Source organism: Pinus tabuliformis, chromosome X, assembly GCF_031772625.1.
Source record: "Pinus tabuliformis cultivar Carrire ecotype Pingquan chromosome X, CPIR1, whole genome shotgun sequence".
NCBI lineage: Eukaryota > Viridiplantae > Streptophyta > Pinopsida > Pinales > Pinaceae > Pinus > Pinus tabuliformis.
In genome coordinates, this window is record NC_142308.1 from 1,310,062,330 (window position 1) to 1,310,085,608 (window position 23,279).

General features: G+C 40.3%; 2 protein-coding genes across 5 annotated transcripts in view; both read left to right on the forward strand.

Annotated features, from left to right (window-relative positions):
• LOC149144906 (hydroxyproline-rich glycoprotein family protein) overlaps positions 1-23,279 on the forward strand; it is a 93,359-nt gene that overhangs the window by 53,632 nt on the left and 16,448 nt on the right. The window lies entirely within an intron of this gene.
• On the forward strand, positions 1,149-4,570 carry LOC149144907 (uncharacterized). The gene is made up of 2 exons (XM_089447619.1): positions 1,149-3,486; positions 3,597-4,570. The coding sequence occupies exons 1-2, from the start codon at positions 1,563-1,565 to the stop codon at positions 4,190-4,192; spliced, it is 2,520 nt and encodes an 839-aa protein (XP_089303745.1). The 5' UTR covers positions 1,149-1,562; the 3' UTR covers positions 4,193-4,570.

A 23,279-nucleotide genomic window follows, 5' to 3' on the forward strand; every position in this document is an offset into this window, starting at 1 on the left:
CATGTACCTAATGTACACAGGTTTAATGTAGGGCTCATACTGAAATCTGTCCAATAGTTTGCGCTTGTTCCACTCTTCTCCAACATTGGGTATCCCTGTTGCTTGAGCAACAATCTCAGGTGACAATATAAAATCCACCCCTGCAAGATTTACATGCCCGTCATGCAGATGCAAAACAAACAAGCGGACCAATTCCCTATGGTGCTGAATTTGAGAAATCCTCTCGCAAAATTCATAACATGACTGATGGCGGAAACATGTGACTGCAAGTGGACAAGCCTGCAAATAGGTCAAAGAGGTGGGCTCCTCTCTCACATGGTGACCACCCTTACCACCCCTGTGAGGCCTCCTTTGTACCTCAACCTCTGGTGTTGACTCACGGTCATCACTTTGCTCATAGTCGGTTTCGGTTTCTGACATGGTTTCAAGAGCAAAGTGGCTGAAATGTACTGCTGCTTCTGCTCAAATGACCTGCTGTTTTTACTGTTGAAATGCTGCTTCAAGGGGACAAATAACACAAGGGAGATGTTAGGGAAGGGAGACTTTTAAGGGGAATTAGGGAAAATATATGAAAAAGGGAATTAAGGGAAGGAATCATGACATATACAACATGATACAATTATAATTTGCCAGGGTTTTATGGGAAGTAGGGTTTAGGGTTATGTTATTGAATTTTAGGGATAGGGGTAGGGTTTTGGGCCTTTGATATTTTTGGTAGGGAGATTAGGTAAAAATGATAAGGGAGGTGGCTGGGATGTGGGGAAAAAATGGGAGTGAAAGAGATGACCTTGAGAGCAGCAAAACAAAACCCTAGCTTTACTTGCACTTTGACATTTTTAAGAAAATACACATGAACTTCTCATTTCAAATTGATGGCATTAAAACACATTTCCCATGCTCATTTTTCTTTATCAAGCAAAATCATAGTTTTAAAAACCGTTCCGGTCCAACCGGTTACCGGCCTAACCGGCCGGTTGGGAGGCTCACCGGTCAGAACCGGTGAAAAAACCCGGTTAGAAGCCCCATTTGCCCGGAAAATTGACCTAACCGGTAAAAACCGGCCGGTTTATTGCTAACCGGCCGGTTCCGTCCTAAACCGGCCGGTTTATGGACAGGCCGCCGGTCAAGCAAAAAAGCGCACGGTTTTTTGGAACTGAGGGCGGTTTAGGGGTTTTGGGGGTGAGGGAAAGGGATTTTCCCTCCAAAAACACCCTCACACTTGCTATAAGACACCCCTCTCACTCTCATTTGTCTCACACAACTGATTTGGAGTGTTTGTGAGTGTTTGTGAGTTTGTTTGTGAGCTTGGAGAGTGTGGAGTTTTTGCTGAAGTAGTCATCTTGGAGTTGGAGTTGGAGCTATTTTGGAGATAGTGTGTAGCTGTCAGTGGAGTTGCCATCATCAAGAGGAGGCTAAGGGAGCTACTTTGCATTTCCAGGTAAGGATTTGCACTTGATAATTCCTCATTTGGGTCTGCTGTCCATGAATTATTTTTTTTGTGCTATAAACTTCTCACTTCAATGATCTATCATCTATGCTAAGCCTATGAACTCTCTAGCTCTATGCTATCAAATTTTGTAGCTTGCATGTGCATTTTTTTTCCTACATTTATCATTGGTTTTCCATGTTCCTTAGCTGCAATTTTTTTTTTAAATGGCAGATTTATTTGCAAATTGTTATTATTTCAAGCAAACATGGCTCCAAAAGGAAAGGACAGTGCATGGGCTCATTGTGATGTAGTTGAGGGAAAAATGATATGCAAATTATGCCATAAATCTATTGGAGGTGGGGGTATTCTTAGGTTGAAACAACACTTGGCTGGGGTAAGAGGCCAAGTAAAGCCATGTGATGCACCAAATGCACTGTTAGGTCCTATTAGGGCAGAATACATTGCCAAGCTTGAAAAATTTTATGAGGATAAGGCTAGGGAGAAGGCCATCCAAGATGAAATTGCAAGGAAGAGGGAATTATTAGAAGCCATGAAAGAGAGTGGGTATGATGATTATGAGATTCAAGACTCCACTTCTATCCCTTCCACCAATGACCCCTTTCACTATGTTCATCCTTCTGTTGGAGTTGGCCAACCATCAAAAGGACCAAAGAGACCAAACATCCAAAGTTATTTCTCATCTTCTGCCACCATTGCTTCTTCTAAATCTAATCCCACTTCCTCCCAGCCAAGTTCTCAACCCACTTTGGATCAGCATTGGAAAAAACAATGCAAAGAAACTTCTCACCAATACATTGCTAGATGGTGGTATGATTCAGATATCCCATTTAATGCTGCTCGCTCACCTTATTACCAAGCTATGTGGGACTCTGTTATAGCTGCAGGAAAGGGCTTCAAAGGCCCTAGTATGCATGACTTGAGGGGAGCTCTTTTGCAAAAAGAGATATCTTCCATTGATGAGTATTTGACTGAGTTTAGAGAGTCATGGGTCAAAACAGGTTGTTCCATTATGTCAGATGGATGGACCGATGGAAAGAACCGCACTATCATTAATTTCCTTGTTTCTTGCCCTCAAGGAACCATGTTTTTGAAATCAGTTGATGCATCTGATAGGGTAAAGGATGCAAGCCTTCTATTTGAGCTTTTGGATAACATTATTCAGGAAGTTGGGGAGCAGCATGTTGTGCAGGTCATCACTGATAATGCCTCAAACTATGTTCTTGCTGGAAAGATGCTTGAGGCCAAATATAATACCATATTTTGGACTCCATGTGCTGCACATTGCATAGACCTCATGCTTGAGGATATAGGCAAGGTGGAGTGGGTAAAAAACACTGTAGAGCATGCCAAGTGCATTACAAAATACATTTACAACCACTCATGGGTATTGAGCCTAATGAGGAAACACACTGGAGGCAAAGAGCTTGTTAGGCCTGCAATTACGAGATTTGCAACTCACTTCCTCACGTTGCAATGTCTCAATGGTCAACATAGAAACTTGCAGAAAATGTTTTCCTCTGATGAATGGTCTGAATCTCGGTGGGCTCGTAGACCAGATGGAAAAGACACCAAAAAGAAAGTGTTAGACACTTATTTTTGGAAAAGGTCTGTAGAGCTTGTGAAAATTACCGAGCCCCTTGTTAAGGTGCTAAGGTTGGTGGATGGGGAAAGATTGGCCATGGGCTACATTTATGAAGCTATGGATCAGGCAAAGGAGCAGATACGGGCAGCTTACAATGACAGGTTAGCTAAATATGGCCGTATATGGGAGATCATTGATAACAGATGGAACAATCAACTCCATCGTCCTATACATGCAGCCGGGTATTTTTTGAACCCAAGGTATCACTATAAAAATCGGTTAGGAGATCAGCATGATGGGGAGGTCAGAGCTGGATTGATTGATTGCTTGGAGCGCATGGTCCCTAACCATGTAGACCAGTTGGATATACATAGACAGCTTACTATTTTCAATCAAGCAAGTGGTACTTTTGGCAAAAACTTGGCAAAGATGGCAAGAGATGTGGACCAACCAGGTAAGCAATTCCAATTTCCATTTTGTTTTTCATTTCAAGTTAAAATTGTTTACGTTCTTTACAATTCAAATTATAAACTAAGTTACTAATTATTGTCTTTTTCTTTGCAGCACATTGGTGGGAGTCATTTGGTGGCCAGTGTCCTCAATTGCAAAGGTTTGCAATTAGAGTCCTCAGTCAAACTTGCAGTGCTTCAGGTTGTGAGCGCAATTGGTCTGTTTTTGAGCGCATACACACGAAGAAGAGAAACCGTTTGGAACAAAAACGGTTAAATGATCTTGTTTTTGTGCAATACAACCTTCGACTGAGGAGGAACCAAATGATGAGCAAATCACCTGATCTAGATCCCATTGTGTTGGACGATATTGATCCAACATCAGAATGGGTGGAGGAGACTGAAGATCCTGTGTTTGAGGCTGATTTTGATATCGACATGGCTTTAGCGGAGGATGAGGCAGATTATGTGGCGGCATCAGAACCAGGATCAGTAGCGGCATCAAGGAAAGGCAAGGAACCAATGGAAGGCACTAGTCGTGCAGGTCGACAAACTCGTGCTTCCACTAGGTCCACTTCTATTGTCATTGGTGGCATTGATACTGATGTTGCAGATGAGGCAGAGGCATCCTCAGACTCTGAACCAGATGATGTCTATGTAGCTCCTGATGATGATCCTGTGTCTAGTAGTGGTGATGATCTTGATGATTGATCATGTGTACACTGTAGACTTGTAGTAGGCCAATGGCCTCATAGCTTGCAGCATTGTTTTTGGACTTTATAGGCCATTTAGAGCCTCATTTCTTATGTATTTTGCTATTTTGTCGATGATATGTATTGCACTCGGTGCCATTTTGATATATTCACCTTTGCATGGTATATAAATGAGCAAACTTTGCATATTTTGTCTCTATTGGCTTGGAATCATGGTTTTACATCTTAAAAATAGTTTTGTTTCATTAAAAATTAATTATTTAATGTATTTTTTAAAAACCGGTTCGTTTAGACCAAACCAGTCCCGGTTAGACCGGTTCCGGTCGGTAAACCGGTTAGCTAGGTGGACCGGTTCGGTCACCGGTTCCGGTTTTAAAAACACTGAGCAAAATACTTTGATGATCAGAGGCCTACCTGCAACCTTGAAGAAATTTGGGGTCGTTTGAAGCTTGTAGGCAAATTTTTTGTGTGTTATACCCCAACGCGTAGCGCGCGGGTCCTGACGCGTAGCGTGCGCCCAACGCGTAGCGCCCGTGTCTTTTTCCCACTGTGCTGACTGCCCCGACGCGTAGCGCCTGCCCAACGCGTAGCATGCAGGTCCTGATGCGTAGCGCGCGGGCTCTCACAGCAATTTCGCCCAGTTTTTTCACTAAGTCGCCTTTCACACTTGCTCTTGGAGTCTTGGAGGCAAATAATGATAAAATGAAGGGAGGGGGGCTTTTATAAACTTGATTTGAATTAATTTCCCCTCAAACCCACTTTCTAATGTTTATAACATGACACTTTTCAAAATTTAAATGCTGCTGACTTATGGTTTCCTTTTTGTCCTGAAATTGGTTGAAATGATGCTTTTTCTTGAAAATTTTTGCAGAGGTAGCTTTTGAGGAGTCTTGGCAAAGGGGACCAGGGCCACATGCTGACTTCCGAAGAGTTTGAATTTTTACCAATTTTACAAAAAATGAGAAAATGACCTTGTCTTCAAAAACAGGGTTTTTGAACTCAAGGTAAAAATTAGCTGTACAATATGAAATCTTCTGAAGTGGTGCTTTGCTGGACATCCCTCTGGCCTGCTGGGCACTTATTGACCTTAAAAAGACATGACCTTAAAAGACAAAATTGGACTAAACCCTAGACCTAGTACTTTGACTTCAAGACAAGACCAATGACCCTGTAAAGAATTTATTGACTGAAACAAACTTAATCCAGCAGTGCCAAGAGGGGAATAAAAGACACAAGCTCCTCCATTAGGGTTATGGCATGCCTAATGGAATGCAATAAGATGACACTGATGAGACACCTACTAATGAAATGCAAAGAGTTTTGATCGCTGATGGAGGGCTTCTAGACCGACTCTAACACAATATACTCTAGAAAAATACTCCCAGTCTTCTGAGACTGCATTCAGGGCCGTCCTCACCATCAATTCCTGATCCAGCGTGGCTTCCATGGAAGTCAATTGATCTCAGATCTCATTCAGTCCTCCGAGGAAGGTGTCATTCGGTTCTCCCTTCTTCATCTGATATGACCTCATATGATTTTCTAGTAACATCCTTCTCTACACAAAAGTATGCTGGTACAATTTCTTTAGGGCCTCCCACATCTCATTTGCCGTTTCCTTCTCGGCAATGTGTGGTACTACATGGTCCTTGACTCCGTCAAGGATGATGCTCTTGGCCCTTGCCATTGCCTCCTCGTACTTTTCGTTCTCAGCTGGGTCGACTGGGATAGCTATCGTCCTCAAGGCAAAGTGCTTGACACAATTTCTGTCAAATACGGATAAGATTCTGGCCTTCCAGACTGCGAAGTTTGAGGCTCGATCCAGTCTATCTTGGTCTCTTACTCCGTGTAGTGCCATGCTGCTCTTCTACTTCCCTCTTGGAAGTTCTCGATGTGACTCCCTCTGAGTCTCGATTTCCCTCCTGGAAATCCTTCTGCCGATGTCAAGATGCCCCCTACTCTGATCGTCTGTGCAACCGCACTACTGATCCGGATTTCTCGGCTAGAAACCTTCGGTAGCAACTCCCTCCTCGTTTGGCTTGCCGTGTCAGGTACTGTTCTGACTACAGTACCCCAACAACTCCACTCTGCAACTTTTTCACAACCTCCTAAACCCCAACAACTTGAAGGTGAGAGCTCCTAGGCTCTGCACAATCTCGACACTAGCAACTTGGCCTCCTCAGCCAACTGCGTCACAGCCCTCTGGCCCTCTGTGTGGCTCTGCGTGAGCCTCCCTTTGCCTCCCTTGGCCTCTGCGCTGCCTCTTCCTGGCTCACCCTTGATGACGCAAGCACTGTGTCACCCTTCCCTTGTTGCTGCTCTGCTAGGAACAACTTCTGTCACTTGGGACAACTGTTTTCTGTTGCTATTGCTCTGTTCGGCTGATGTCCTCAGTTCTCTTGTGATCTGCAACCACCCTCCGATACCATGTTGAAGTTTCTAAGTCTACCAGTTAGAAACCCTCCATGCACTTTACTGATTTATTCCTACCTACTTGTTCCGTTACTTAACAAGTTATTTACAATGTAAATACTGGAAATAAACACTAGTGCATGCTCAACATATTACAGATCATTAACTGAAGGAAACAAAAACAAGCACACAAAATGACACCGTTATTTTTGGACCAATGTCCCTGGAAAAACCCAATGTGGGAAAACCGGTACAGCTATCTGAGGGTTTTTTTATTAAGCAATTTCAGAGTATAATCTGGGTGCCAAATCCAGCGTACCCAACAGGGAATGCCCTTGGTAGTAGTACTTCTCAGTTTGAGACAAATGTCTCGGTTGAAACCCCGGATAAACCCTCCGGCAGCTCCTCAGCTCCAATCTGCCCCAGAAACCCCAATGTCAGCGTTTTTGGACTGCTGCAGCCTCTCTCTGCCTAGCGTTGGCCCTGCGTCACCCTGAATGGGTTTGCGTCAACCTAAGGAGGCCCCGTGTCAGCTTTCTGGCCCTCCGCGTTAGCGACGTTGGCCTCTCTGAAGCACTGTGCAGCTCTTGGCTGCCTCTGCGTGAGCCCTGGTTGCTACTGCGTCACCCTCTTTGGCTCTTGCGCTGATCACCCAACACTATCTCTGCCTCTTTGTCTCTCTATACTCACTGCTCCTCAGCTGCAACTTCGATCACTGATTCTATCTCCCTTAGCAAACCCCGCTCTAGAGAATAGAATCACTGATCATCTGGTGTACTCTCCAAGTGACCCTCAAGCCTCCTCTTATACTTTTCTCGTTGACATATCAACGGCCGAGATTAAGTACCTGATTGACGGATACGATTAGATCTGGCTTGATCCATGTCTTTTGGACCATTCTAACACAGTTTTATATTAATCTACATTAATATTTCAATTTCCCTAAGTTTAGACTTAGGGATTCCATTAAAAATATTAATTATTTTAATATCTCCTAAACTGTTTAGAATCTGCCCAAACCCTTTCTGGGTATTGGAGATCTTATGTGCCCCAACCTCTCCACCAAATTTCATGGCTAGAGCACATCCGATGCTACCACAAATCAACATATGGTAGCATCGGACATGTGTTCTAGTCTGAGATGGTGCTGAGAGGCTAAGGAACACAGGATCTCCAATATCGAGAATTGGTTTCACGAGATATGACTTCGAAACACCTTAATTAAATTAATTAGCCAATAATTAAATTATTTCCTAAGTTTAACTTATGAAAGTTAGTTAATTAAAGTTAATTTTTTAAGAATGTTCGAGATTTCTCTAGAGACTTCTATTGATGAAGTATAATTGATCTTAGCCGTCGATGAGGATTTAATATTGGCCGTTGAAGTCTCAATGAGAAATTATAAGAGCAACTTGAAGTGATGGAGAGAGACACATTGAGCATCAGTTTTTCTTAGCAGATCGAGCTACCTAGTTCCCAGAAAGTGAGGGTGTAGTTTGAGCCTGAGGGAGCATCAAAATATTCATGAGGATGATTTCGGGATTTTCCCAGTGTTTCTCTAGTGCCGGATTGGCAGGAGAAAGGAGGCTGAATTATTCTGTAGAGAGGGCCACAAAAGCCAATGCGAGAAACCAAAAACCCTATGAGAGTTGCCAGAAAGGGTTTGTTTCAGTGGCTGGAGGCTGGGAGATCATCCAAAAGGTAGAGTGAATAATTTCCAGGGGTAGAGGGAGGTTGTACAACTCAATTGGAACCAATTTGTAGGCAGTGCAAATTATCCAGGCCAAGCAATGCGAATTCCAGGCATAATGAGTTTGCCAGTGTGGGGTTTGAGCAAGGCCAGTGGAGGCTGAATTGATTGCAAAAGGGAGAAATCTTCTCCATTTTATTTTTGCTAGATATTTTCTGGAGGATTGCCAGTTGGGCATCCAAATTATTGTACTCTTAGAATTTGCTGCATAATAATAAAATAATCCCTCATTTGCTGCATCGATTTTTTCTTTTAGGGTTTTCCAGGGGACTTTTAGTCCAAAAATATTGGTGTCATTTTTATTGTGTGTGCATCTATTTCTCAGTTCCTTATTTACTTTTGAAACGTATTTATTTTGTGAAGAATTGCAGCGTGATTTATTCGTTAATTGTCGTAAACAATTAAATTGCTAATTAGTTAGGAGATTAAATTCTATTTGCTGCAATTTCAAGGAAATTTCACGTGGTATTAGAGCATTGTTGATAAGATTGAGGCTTAGAGGCGAAATATCGACAAATTGTGCAATTTTAGAGGGAGATTTGAAGCACAGGGTTCAGATCTGCATAGGCCAGGCCAGGAGTGCAAATTGATAAGCAAAAATCAATTTCGAGAGGCAAAGTGTAGGAAAAGTTCGATTTGCTCAAAGCAAAGTTTGTAGGCAATGTGGTTGCTGGAAAGAAGTTTCAGAGAGCAAATTAGTTGATTCACAGAGTAGATCTGGGCATAGTAGATTTGCAGCAAGGGTTGCAGTTGCAGATCTGTGCTGGGTAGGAAGAGAAAAGCACATAGAGACTAAATTTCCAATGTTCCACCGAGTTTCCGGGACGGAGAAACGCGGGAGCGGGGATACACACAAGGGGGACGTATATAGGCAACCCCAAATATTAGGGATTTTTCGGCGAAATGGGGGGACGTCATAGTCTTGAAAATTATAAAATTATAAATGATTAAAAATGTAATATGTAAAAATAAAAAAATAAAATCCCAAAAATATGTCAATAACTAAATAGAAAATCTTAATAATTATGAAATGTACATCTAAAGACTAAATATGATCATCATTACATTAGATTATTATCATTTATGCATTTGACATTTCTGCATTGTAAATCTAAAAGTAATTTACTAAATTGAATCATCATTTGACATTATGAAATGTTCCTTCTAAATTCATCATTGGCATGATGCAAGGCACATCTAAATTAAATTAATAAATTCATCATTTGACAATTGAAATTATGCAATTCACATCAAATTTTCAAAAACGATAAAAAGTAAATTCATCATATGACAATGACATTAGCATTATGTTGAAGTGTAAAATAGCCATAAAATACTAAACTAAAAGTAAACATAGAAAGCATTGAGCAATGAAATATTAGTAAATTTCTCAAAAACTAAATAATACTAATAAATACTAAGTCTTTAAGTTTTTTATTTTTGTTATTGTTTTTATTTTATATTTTAGGTTTTAAATTTAATATAATTTAATTTATTTATTTATATAAAAAATTAAGTTTTAACAAGTTTGAAGTTTTAATATAGTTTCATTTTTTTCATATATTTAAATTTGTATTTTTTTTTTTTAAATTTTTAATGTTCTATAAAAATTGTTAGACAAAAAAATGGGGGGATGCATATGCGCCTCCCCTTGCGTCCCCCCAGTGTACCCCTTGCATCCCCCCATCCCCCTTGCAAAGGAGTTGCGCTTCGCTGCCAAAAAAATGTCCCCCTGGAGTTTCCCCAAAAAGGGGACGTGGGGGAAACATTTCCTCAGGAGTTGCCCCCGTCCCTGGAGCGTGGGGGAGCGCTGGGGCGGGGGACACGTCCCCGTGGAACATTGGAAATTTCTAGAAACTTCTCAGAGGGTTTCCAATTTCTAGGAGGAGATCTGAGATTTCCAGTAGTAAAAGGCAGAAGTAGGCAATTAATTTGCCAATGCGAGTTTGCCAGAATAGCCAGTTTGAGTGGCAGTTCGTGTGCTAGTTCTCAGAGAAGGACATTTGGAACACAGAGTGAGTAGTCTCAGTAAGCAGCTGAAGGTAATACATTAGTCGGAGAAGGATTTCCGGAGGCAGATTTGCTTATTCTCAAGGGAGTGCAAGTAGCAGGAAGAAGGTGAAGCAGGGAAGAGAAGGAGATTTCCAGATCCAGTCTCCAGTTTATTTGAGTTTTGCGAGATGAATTTAGTAGGACTCAGGGATCAAGACAAACTTGACGGAGCCTCTAATTTTGGCGTCTGGAAGGCTAGAATGCAGTTTTTATTGGATGAGCATGGTCTGAAGGAGTTAATGACAAACGTCATGGGAGAGCCAACAAGTGCACAATAGTTCGCAAACTTTAAGAAAGAGATGGCCAAGATAGAGGATGGTCTTAGATGGGGTCTGAGATCATATCGTTCCACACATTGCAGACAAGAATATGACAAAGGACATGTGGGATGCTGTTGTAAAGTTATATGAGAATTCATCGGAGAAATGCAAAATGATTCTCAAGGAGAAGCTGAGGACAACAAAGATGTAGAGCGTGAATTCCTATCTCACTAGAATTCAAAATTTCCGTCATGAGCTAGCAGTTGTAGGAGAGAAACCTGAAGACCAAGAACTTATGCAAATAGCTCTAAATGGGTTTACCAAGGAATGGCAGTCCTTTGTTCACGAGATCATTAGATGAGACCAACTACCAGATTGGGGACGCCTGTGGAGTGATTTCATGCAAGAGGAGCTAAGGCTCAGATTAGTCGAAGGCACTTGAGCAACAACAATAGAGGATCGAAAGCTGAGGAGGAAGAAGGGAATGTAGCCCTTGCGAGTAAAGGGAAAGCGAAGAAGGGTCCCAAGCAGGAACAAAAATCAATGGGAGGCAGGAAGAAGAAAAAGGACCTGTCGAAGGTCAAAGGCTTCAGATGTGGTAAATTTGTTCATTGCATCAACCAATGTCCAAAGTGGAAGAATGACAAGAAGGGGCAGTAACAGACATCAACTTCGGTAGAGATAGATGAGTTGACCTCTAGGTGGGGGAGTTTGCATTGATAACAGCTATATCTCCAGAGGGACTAGGAGTGTGATGCTTCAAAGTTGTAGGATCGGAGGAGACACAACATCGGACATGTGTTTCCTCATGGATCATTAGCTTTGCTACAGGGGCCCACAATATTCAATAGAAGGAGGATCAACGTTCATCATGCGAAGTCAGATCTTGAGGGACAATGCAGAAATAGTTGTAGTCAAATACTTGAAAGGCGCAAAGACAGTTGGGTGCAGTTAGTTTCTCTGTACACAATGCAGAGCTAGTTGCACTCAGAGACTCAAGGGACAATTGTAGAGCCAATTGTAGGGACGCAGTAGGTTTGTAGAGGTCGAGTTTTCAATTGCACTTGCAGGAAATTTGTATGGTTGATGGAGGCAGTGCAAATTGCCCAGTTGTAGGCTGCAGGGGTAGTTCCAGCTTGAATGAGACAATAAGGAAGTTTCCAGACTCACTATTTTAGTGGTTGCAGCAACAGTGCAATATTAGCAACAACAATGTGAGGTAGATCAGAGTATGTGCAGTGTTGATGGACAAAGTTTTCCAGAGAGGCTTCTTAACAATGATTTCCATTGATAGGGAGTCAGATCAGTGAGAGATGTGAAGAAAGGTGTAATAGATGTCATACATCAACAATGTGGTCAATCCAACTACAAGTTCCAGAGTAGAGATGGTGGGTAGAGAACACCTTCCTCTCTAAGAGGGAGTGTTAGTTTTTGGATGGTATAGTAGCTTTAGACAGTTGTTCTAGTCTCAGATGGTGCTGAGAGGCTAAGGAACACAAAATCTCCAATACACAGAATTGGTTTCGTGAGATATGACTTCGAAACACCTTGATTAAATTAATTACCCAATAATTAAACTATTTCCTAATTTTAACTTAGGAAAGTTGGTTAATTAAAGTCAATTAATTAAGGATGTTCGAGATTGCTCTAGAGACTTCTATTGATGAAGTTAGTTGATCTTAGCCGTTAATGAGGATTTAATCTTGGCCGTTGAAGTCTCAACGAGAGATTATAAAAGTAGCTCGAAGGGATCGAAATAGAAAGATCGAGCATCAATTTTTCTTGGTAGATTGAGCTACCCAGTTCGTAGAAAGTGAGGGCGCAATTCGAGTCAGAGGGAGAACATTAGACAGAGAGAGCAACAAAAAATTCAAGAGGAGGATTCCGAGGAATTTTCTAGTGTTTCTCTAGTGCCAGATTGCCAGGAGAAAGGGGGCAAAATTATTTGTAGAGAGGGCAACAAATCCCAGTGCGATTTGCCGAAAAGGGTTTGTTTCAGTTGTCGGAGGCCGGGAGATCATTTGGAAGGCAGAGTGAATATTTTCCAGGGGTAGAGGGAGGTTAGATGACTCACTTGGAGCGAGTTTGTAGGTAGTGTGCATTATCTAGGCCAAGTAGTGTGAATTCCAGGTAGAACGAGTTTGGCAGTGTGGGGTTCGAGCAGGCCAGTGGAAGCTGGATTGATTGTAGAAGGGAGAAATCTTCTCCATTTTATTTTTGCCAGATATTTGTTGGAGGATTGCTAGTTGGGCATCTAGATTATTGTACTCTCAGAATTTGCTGCATAATAATAAAATAAACCCTCATATGCTGCACGTGTTTCCCCTCGGGGTTTTTCCGGGGACTTTTGGTCCAAAAGTCTTGGTGTCATTTTTATTGTGTGCGTTTATTTCTCAGTTCCTTATTTACTATCATAACATATTTATTTTGTGAAGAATTGTAGTGTGTTTTATTCATTAATTGCTGTAAACAATTAAACTGCCAATGAGTTAGGATAATAAATTCTAGTTGTTGCAATTTCAAGGAAATTTCACCTAGGGAAAACATTCTCCCATAGGGTCATGCTGATTTGACTAGTGGGGGAATGATTAATTCACCCAAAGTAGCCATGCTGGTTTCACTAGTGGGGGAATGATACATTCGCCCAAAGTAGCCACACTGATTTGCCTAGGGGTGAATGGCCCAGAGGCAGACATTCTTCCATTGGGGCCTGTTACCCACCACTTGTGGGTAGTATATCTAGGAGATTTTCTTTTCTCCTAGATGGTCCTCAATTGGCAGCCAACAATGCCTTGCAACCACCAAATAGCTTGATGTGCCATTATCTCTGCTACTTGAGCCATTCATGTGGTCCCTCGCCCACTTGTTATGATTGTATGTTTGAAGGTGGGCCTCCCGACCTCGAAGGTAGGAATTTTCATTAGTATAGTTGAGTCATTTTCCTTACTTGTCATGGGCACTTTGGGCATGGATCAGTGGGGGGATTCGGTGGAAAGAGTGGGTTGGGTCTGTACTCTTGTCTCCAATGCCTGATTCTGTGGTTAGCCTTGTATCCTAGTCCTGTGGGATCTCCTTTACTGGCCCCTAGCTTCAGGTTTGGCACTATTTGGGAAATCCTGACTTTGGTTGCGTGGTCCCGCTCCTCAACACCAAATACATCCCCCCCTTCCACTCATTTTAGCCCCATTCATCTCTTTTCCCATCCGGGTCCACATGTGTCCATTGGGTCAACTTGGGTTAGTCTCCCCCTCGTTGGGCCTGGAATGATGCCTCGAAGGTTGATGCAACTAAAAGAAAAGAAAAAGCATAATTTGGTCACTCTCAATAGGAAATGTACCACAAAATGCAAAAGATGACTGGGACATACAAATTTAGCACGTGGGCAAAATCAAAACATGAGATCTACCCCTTATCCATGGCCATCACACTAGTTCCTATGGGTCCTAGATGACTCCCCTCCATCATTAAGGAACCCATGGTTGTCCCAATCTCTGGTGGGTGATGAACTACCCCACCTTAACGGGGTATCCACTGCTATATATTACACATCATTCTCTCATCCCCTGGAGCCTCGAGCAATTATGAAGAGAAATTAGTCAAAGGCAAAATGCATATGAAGAAGGGTGGAAAAACAAAGGTCAAGGTAACTCATATACCATGATTTTCTCCCTCTTACACTCATATACCCAGGTGTGGGTTTCCCTTATTATAGCTTCCATTGTACCATGACATGTGGTTCGGATGTTTCCCCTGATGCCCATTCCATTCCATTACTATATCATTTGGCACCTACCACTTGGAGGATGTACCATGGACATGTCACCCTCTTTAGAGGCTGAAACCACCTAATAGGGTCCTTGATTAACCCCCTTATTGAGTTTGGAGACATTTGTACATGCCAAAGGCCAGTATGGAAGGGCATGTCACCATGCAGTGCCCCATTGGTTCCATGACTTGTAAGCTTTTTTACTTGATTATTCTAATGATATGTTGTATTGGAGGGGAAGGGGACACATTGGATCTTATGCAGGATTGCAGGCGGATCTCCGTTTGGGGCTTGGTCTCCCTATACGGGGTCGTAGCCCTCTAGTGGGCCCACATTAGCACTTGTAGGGTGAGCGTTGAAAGCCATGGGCCTCCACCATAGCAAAGAGTACTTCATGGATCCCCAACACCACTTATTGATTGCTCGTGTTCCACCTTTTGGATGAGGATGATGCACTTGGTTCACCGTGCCTAGCCGGCTCCACACTTGCACCATACACTTGGCAGATGATCCGGGGTCCAGATGAGGGTTATGTCATCATCCTAGCCCTTACAGATGGTCTAAAGGCATTTCGATCCATTTGGAGACCCATGAGGTGTTCTTGTGCCCCATACCCACTTGGGGGCACCACAGGGATTTGCTTGGAAAACAAGGGGCCAACCCCTTGTCCACTATGTTTGAGGTCCATTCTTACATCATGGCACACTCAGGACTTCATTAGGCCTCCTCAAAGGCCCAACGACTCACTTTATTGATCATTCTACCCTCTTGAGAGGCTTATTCTTATGTTATTGAGCTATCTTGGTGGGCTTGTCACCAAGGGATGTTATTATTGCACATTATTTTATTATTTGGGGCTCAATTAGGCCAAATTAGGCAAATTGAACTCATTAGAGATTGTATAAATAGATGAGAGGTGATTCATTCTCTCATCATCACTTGGATTGGATTAGTATCTCTTGAGAGATTTTCACACTTTTTGCTGGGTAAAGCTTTTGGAGCTTTCTTGATGCACTATGATGTTTGGATTTTCGCTATTGTCTTTGGAGCTTGTCTCTCATGTAAGTCGAATTTTGATGCTATTCTTGTTATTTTACTAGTTTACTGCATGTTATGATTATCATTATTCTTGTATGGGTTAAAGTAAATGCGAAATTCTTCTGGGAACCTTGAATAAGTGATTTAATGCATGCGTTGTACTTGAAGAGAGTGGGCGAATGTTCCTAGAGGCACCTCTTAGGTTGAAAGACCTTGAAACTTCATCTCTTTGGCAAATTTGAAGTATAAATCCCTATTGACCTAGTTGCTTCCTTTGGGGAAGGTAGCAAAGATCAATTAGGGCTCCTTAGCACACGAAAATTCTCAATCTATGTGTATCTTGACTCCATGAGCCCAAGCAATAAGACACTAATCCTCGTATCCCTTTGGTGGTCAAATTTGCCTCTCTTTGCTTCACTTTTCTCAATTCTAGGCCTAACCCCAAAAGGTCTCCCAGGGCATCGCACGAAATATTTTGTAGCCATGCAAACACCTTGAAAATTGGTCCACAACTACCTTGGGGTCTTCTAAAGGGGTCCTCCAAGTTTGAGCACAATCTAACAATGGAATCCCGAGATATCGCAAGCCCTAGCTCAAGGATCATTTCTATCCATGGGTTGATTTTGGGTTAGTGTCCTCACTTGGATCATTGCATTCAAATTTCAAAAGAAAATTAATTCTTTGATCCTATTCTCTTCCCTAATTAGGTCAGGCCCCTCTTTGGTTGATCAACTCCATACCCTTGATCTACTTTGGGTCCAACCGGGTTCTCTGTGGTCCCGCAACTTTATAACTCAAATTCCACAAGGACTACATAGAATCCATTTCTCTGTAAGGATCCTTAAGTATAGGAAGCCCCTTGTCAAGGCATATCCTCCGACCCTAGGCCAAGGTATCCTTATAACCCTTCTTAGAGAGCCCATCACCTTGCTTCTCAAGTAAGCAAGCTATTTAATCAAGTCTCTCTTGTGAATAGACTTTTGGAATCACTCCTTATCTCATTATTGATTTATTCATCATTGTGATTCCCTCTTGTACCAGGTTTCTTCCCATCAATGAAAATTCGTAAAAAGCAGGGAGCCTTAGTTGAGGTGACATTGGGCTATTGCTCCATTGTTGCCCCTTGACCTAGTAGTTTCTCTATAGGATCCCCTCCTAGGACCCCTGTTAGTTTGAGTGGTAACAGGGCCATGCTGATTTCATCTGTTGACCACTACGTGTCAACGACCCATAGCAGTACACCCCATTTTTTCGCAAAATGGATAGTGCCTGATCGATGTGTCCGTGCCGTCCAACTATCATCATCAACCTAATCATCATGTTATAATGTAAACTCATTCTGCATGTATATGATGTAAATAATTTCAGCAGATTCGTGTCATGTATGTAATTGCCTAGGTAAACTTACTTTTTCTGGTGACGATCTACATTTTGGGAGGTTTTCTATCTCACTGATCCATTCTCGAATGGTCGGCAGAGTTTTCCTTTAGTCTTACCCCAAAGCCGGAGTGGATTTTGTCATTAGGATCTTAGGCGAGTCCTAGTGTTATTGATCGAGCTTATGTAAAAGTGATTTGGGAATAATCCTAACTATTTGGTTAGGTTATTTTATTACAGATTGTTTGGTCTGCTAGATTATATTTGTGTCGTAGAAATGGGTAGTCTGTGAGGGTCTATTACAGATGCGTTTTCCCCTTTATGATGTAAAAAATATGAAAATTATGATGTAAAGTGTCTTGAAGGTTGGAAAAAATAATTTATCCCCTCATAAGTTAATTAATTAAATTTTCTGGCCAAAAATTAATTAAAATCCCAAGCCAGAAATTTAATTAATTCTAGGTCCTAGGTAAATCTAAATTCTCCTCCTTAAGAATCAAAATTTAAAAGGTCTCGGGACTAAGGTAAATTAATTATTTTGCTAAATTTTAAGTCTTTGGTCTCTGGGGGTTAAGTCAAAGTCAAATTTTTGGGGAAATTAATTCAAATTTATTTTTATTTTATTTATCTATTTATTTTTAATTTTTTTAATTTTTGAGTTAATTAAAATGCATTTAATTGAAAAATTCGAATTTCCTCAAAAATTTAATATTTCGACGGATGAGATTAAAAGAAATTTTAACAATGTTGCATTAATCGTTATCGGGATAATATCAACGCGAGGAAAAAATCGGAAAAAATCATAATTATCGGGAAATAATCGCGAAAAAATCGTTTGGTACAAAAATATTCATTTTTTTTTTTCCATTTTTTTAATATCTAAACCATCTACAACATAAAATAAATACATTAACACATAAATATGATAAAAGAACTAATATATAAGATGTTTAATATCATTTCTAGTGCTAAAATCACACATAACATTGAATCATGTCCTGAATAGTAAGTCCTGACTCCTGAGTCCCAACTCAACCTCAAAATATCAACAAAAAATATAATAATATATCTCATCATGTCATAATGTCATATACAATAAAATGAAGAAAATAACTAAAGTCTAATCCTATTGATTTCCTCTGCCCCTCTTGCAAGAAAATGCCACAACTTTCCCTTTCCCTCTAGATGTAGATGCTGGTGCTGGTGGAGTTGGCAGTGGAGTTTGCTATGCATTAGAAGCTGAAAAACTAGAAGTAGGAGCTATAGGAGGTAGACCACGTCCTCTACTGGTGGCAGGGGTAGCCCGGGCAGGTGGTGTCACATGGAAACATTACAATCTCCCAATCATGAAATCCTGAAAAACTGATAAGTCTGCTGGATTTTGAATGAAATCTAAAATTCTACTTTCTCCATATGAAATCCAATGAGGCCGGAACCACTCTCAAACATCCTGAGTCATTTCATGGTAATGTTAAAAATTTAAGTAAAAGGATGAAAATGAAGATCAAGGAGAATGCCACTTTTACTTTAAGAATTTAACATTACCATGAATAGCATATCAATACTAGGGCCTAGACTTGATCATTAAGCTGCCCCACTCAAAAATTATTTTGTTTCTTTCAAAAAAAATTGCATTTCGAACATTTAGCATCCCTTATAAAACCTCGCTGCCCCGATTGCCAGCGATAAAAACGAAAAAATCGCGATTTTTTTCCAAAAAATCGGGTATAAAAAAGCTGGCGATAATTTCAGATATTACTCACAATAATATCGATAGCGGGAAATTATCGCGATAAAACGATAATATCGCGATATTATCACGATTTTAACAACACTGAATTTTAATCTTCATCAACAATCGAGATTGCTTTGACGAGGATCACTCGAACTAGCCGTTGGAGAATTTGTATTTAAATAAGAGGTCATTTGTCAGTCGATCCATCTGATCTTTGAGTTGTGTGCTAAGCGTAAAGCTCTCGTGTAATCTTTTTTGAATAATAAAGAAAGACTTTGGGGTTAATTTTCGCCAATGTTACTCTTCATGGAAATACTGTAAGATGTGTTGTTTTTCATGCATAATTTTTTTTTAGCTATTGATAATAGCTTTTGAAGAGTGATTTGAGTACAGGTATCTTGCTTAGTCGCCGGGGTTTAAGTGATAATTTAAATTTTGAATGTAATAGCAGGTATCTCTATTTATCTGAATTTTATTATTATTTTCTCGCTCTATTTTGATGGCTGAATTGAGTTTTGCAGGAAAGTCTTGATTTTTAGATCCTCGGGTGTTAGGGGAAGTTTTTAGTTGGACCAACCAACTCCTGATCTGTGTTTTTAGAAGAGCCCAGTTTAATTTAATCCCGTGCTTATCATAAGATTTTTATTGGTGATGCATGAAGGGTTTTGAGCTAAGCACCTCTTTTAAAATTTATTTATTTTTTATGTGCAAAGTTGATGAGTCTCGTTGTTGAGAGTCTTAGATTATCAGATATGGGAGCAGAGTTGGACTCACACTTAGATCTGATAGATCTACCATTCCTGTGCATAGATTTCTATTTTTTTTTTTGTTTTTCTGGCTTGGGTTTCCGGGGTTTTATTTATTTTTTGTATATCTGGGTTCTAGGTGTTTTTTGTTTCAGGTACAGGTTGCAGATTTGAAGGTGAAGTTTGATTTAAAGCCAGATCTAGGCCCTGGAGGGTAAGATCTGGACTTGAAACCAATTTTTGCAGTCCAAGGGTTTGATTTTTTTTAATATTTATTTATTTATTTTGTTTTGTTTTGGAAAAAATCTTATAAGGGTTTAGCCCAAAGGGATAGCTCAAATGGTCGAGTTCCCGTTGCTAAAGCACTTTCCCAGTTTGGGAGGTCACGGGGTCAAATCTCCTCGACGCTCTTGGGGTTAGGCCTGTTAAGATTGGTCGACGGGCAGATCCCTTCGGGTGGATCTGCCCCGATATTTTCCCGTGGATGTAGCGGCCACTCAGTGACCGTGAACCACAGCTTAAAAAAAAATCTTATAAGGGTTTCATTGATAAATTTGAAGCATAAAAATACATTGCTATGAAATTCGTTTTTCAGGGTTTATCTTGAGTTTTGGGCTACAGTTTCTTCGTTGCGTGGAGTTTTCCAACAAAAAATTTTCGGATTTGTTTGTTGCCTGGGGAGTATTCCACTCTCTTGCTGTGTTTTTCTCTTCTCTGGGAGATTTCAAATTTTTTATTTATTTGCCATACGCTGTTGTAGCCTCCCTCTTTGCAGCTCCTTCAACCTGCAATAAATTTTGCATTTTCTCCCTTGTCGTTTCTCTCTTGCTACTTGCTGCTCGAGCTCCATCTACCAATCCGCAGCCTTTCCAAACCCTCCTCACCGTCAGTGCATCCTCAAACGGCGCTATCGCTACATTCATTCATACTCAAGTCCCTTTCCTGCTGATCGCTCCTCTTCCAAACCCTGTCCCCTTTCCCTTCTGTGTGCTCCCTCACTGCCCGATATCTGCCTCACTTTCGCATCCCTTCTTCCCTCCGCGCGTTCTTCTCCCTGCTTAAACCCTGCAACCTTCCTTGGTCTCCTCTCACTGCAAGTCCAGATCCGTACATTCCTGTTCCTCTCCTTCTCACCGTCGCCGTCAGCCTTTTCTCTCCTGCCGTCTTGCACTGCACAACTAAACGAGAGTCGACTTGCCTTTGCTTTATTTTATTTTGGCTTTATTTAGGTTAGGTTTCTTTTAGATAGTTCGATTTTTTTTATGAGCTTTCATTTTTGTTTTGATTTTCTTTATTTAAAAGAAATCTAAAACAAGGAAAAAGATTTTAATTCTTTCTTTATTTTTGACTTTGACCTTTTTTGTATTTTCAAATTTCATTTTAATTTGTTTTGATTTGGATTTGTATTATTTATTTATTTTTATTTTTATTAAAAATAAAAAATAAAAATCCAAATCCCTAAAAAATAAAAAATAAGATTTAGATGACTAGAAATTAAATCAAAATTTCCCACATTAAAAGATTTTTTTTGGTCTCTGGCCCATTAAAAAAATTTAGAAATTATTAAATTATTTTGATTTGTTTTACTTTGGTCACATCAATTTTTTTTTTGATTAATCATTTACCGCATTAGTCTTGCTTCATAAAACTTAGCACATCGAAGAATTTTTCCTAAGGACTAATTAAATTATTAATCTATAGTTCCTTCTTGGTGTTCTTTTTGTGTGTTAAGGGTAAAATCTAAAGAAAACTTTTGTGGTATTAACATTTTTCATTTCTCTATAGTTAAACACGCTTAAATTTTTTGTATCTAAAGATTGACTATAGGAAAGTGATAAATTTTCCTAGATTTGGGTCACTAAGCATAAATCATTTTAATTCTAGGATTGTGAATTGATTAGCATTTAAATTTCATGGTTTTTTAAGTATTTGGATCTCTAGAAATTTAATTGCTAGAATATTTTGCATCTATTGAAATTGATCGTCATTGCTTGAATTATTTGATGTTCGTTACATGTTAGACATTTTGCGAATATTTTCAAGTAATTGTTAAAGTACTCTGTTGTGGAATTGTAATAAATTGCGTATCTTTGTTTCCTAAGCTGAATATTTTTTGAGCATTTGTTGACATTGATATTAAATTGCAAAGAAGTTTTTGTTCTCTTTGAGCTATAATTGTATCAAAAAGATTTGAAATAATCTTGTGGTTTAATTGTAATATTTTCAGGAGCTTATTTTTAAGTGTTCATCCAATAAAGCAAACATTTCATTTTGGTAATTGAGGACTTTTGTGACACAAGTGTTTCTAATCCGCAAGTCTAACTTCATCTCATCATCTAGTGCATTTGCATACAAGCTAGTTTTGCATAAATAAAATTTAATTCCAAGCATAAGCTTGGTCGATAGAGAGATGGGTATCCATCCATCTTTGCTTGAGAAGCCTACTTTTAATAGTACTTAAAACGGTGACCTTGCAGTCATCAGAGCCACAACTCTCTGCAGCGCTGGAGGCACCAAGTATGTTAGAGGTATCGTTAATCACACCCTAGTGTGCTTCACCTTATCTTCTCTCTGCCAATTACTACGAAATCAGGCTCAACACAAAAAGGATCGAAGGATTCAAATTCAAATAGGCATTTAACTAAAATTAACTAAGATTCTTGCATCTCACATTAGCTTTAGGATTTGCATTTCATATAAGGTAGTCATTCATCTAAGCAGCAATTGCTAATCAATTACTTCGTCTTAATTTCCCTAGCAAGATCGTTGACTCCATAAGGCACTGGTATCAATTATTTAAAATTTAATCAAATCCTATAAGTCTTGCTAAATCTTAATCAAGTACTTGGTCGCTTCACTGTGTCTCTCGAACTGGTTGGTTCCCAACTGATTCTCCTTCATTTCATTTTTCCATAGGGTCTACCCCCCTTAGCGTGTTGTAGGGAGACAATTTAAACGAAGAGATTGGGGATTAGGGTGACAACCCCTGATCTGAGCCGTTGTCGTGGTGCCTAGACATTCTGTGCGACAACACCATCCATAGGCTCATGCTGATTTGACTAGGGAAGAATGATACATTCACCCATTGGAGCCACGCTGATTTAGCTAGGGGTGAATGGCTTGCGATACTCACATTGCCTGCTCCATGATGGAGTGATCTATATCAATAGATGTGCATGTGAGGAGACACTACATCAACATAGCAAGCTCATGAACTTTTCTAGTGGAGGAGAAATTTCAGCTAAGGAGAAATCTATTTTTAGCTAAGGAGAATACCTCCCTCACTAAGAGGGAGTGTTGATTTTTGTGTAGCATCAGAAGGTATTCCCGCATGACTAAAGGTTCTTCAAGTCGGCCCTAGATGCATTATGTAAATTTTTATTTTACTAAGACAAGTCAGCCCAAGAAAAAGTCAAGTTGGCCAGCAAATGATGGGACATGTCCCTTGGGTTGTCACACCTCCTTTGACGTGTATAAATAAAATGATGTGACGTCTCATTTGATCACCAAGCAAGAACATGTCTTTCTATCTCTCTTAGATTGCACCTGTGAGTAAAAGGATGAGTTGACCAGGTGTTTGACTAGCTGCACTTGTGAGGAAGAAGGCCAAGTTGACTTAACCTTTGACTGAGTTGATTTGACCGAGAGTTGACAGTAGGAAGGCCACACATGTGAGGGTTTGACCAGTCGCTGTTTGACCACAAATTGCTGACTGCAGGGCTGCACATGTAGGCTGTTGACTGCAAATTTCTAGACAAATTGCTGATTTGTAAAACTTGCTGAACAATAATTTCTTATAAGAAAAGTTGCTGGGTTTTCTCCTAAGGTTGGGTTCCCTTGGTAAAATTATTGACTCTATTGTGCATCATTGTCTTTCTATGATCTTTACTGTTTCTGCTGCATTTACTGTTGAGATTTTCTAAGTATAATTATTCAATATTACCAGTCGCAT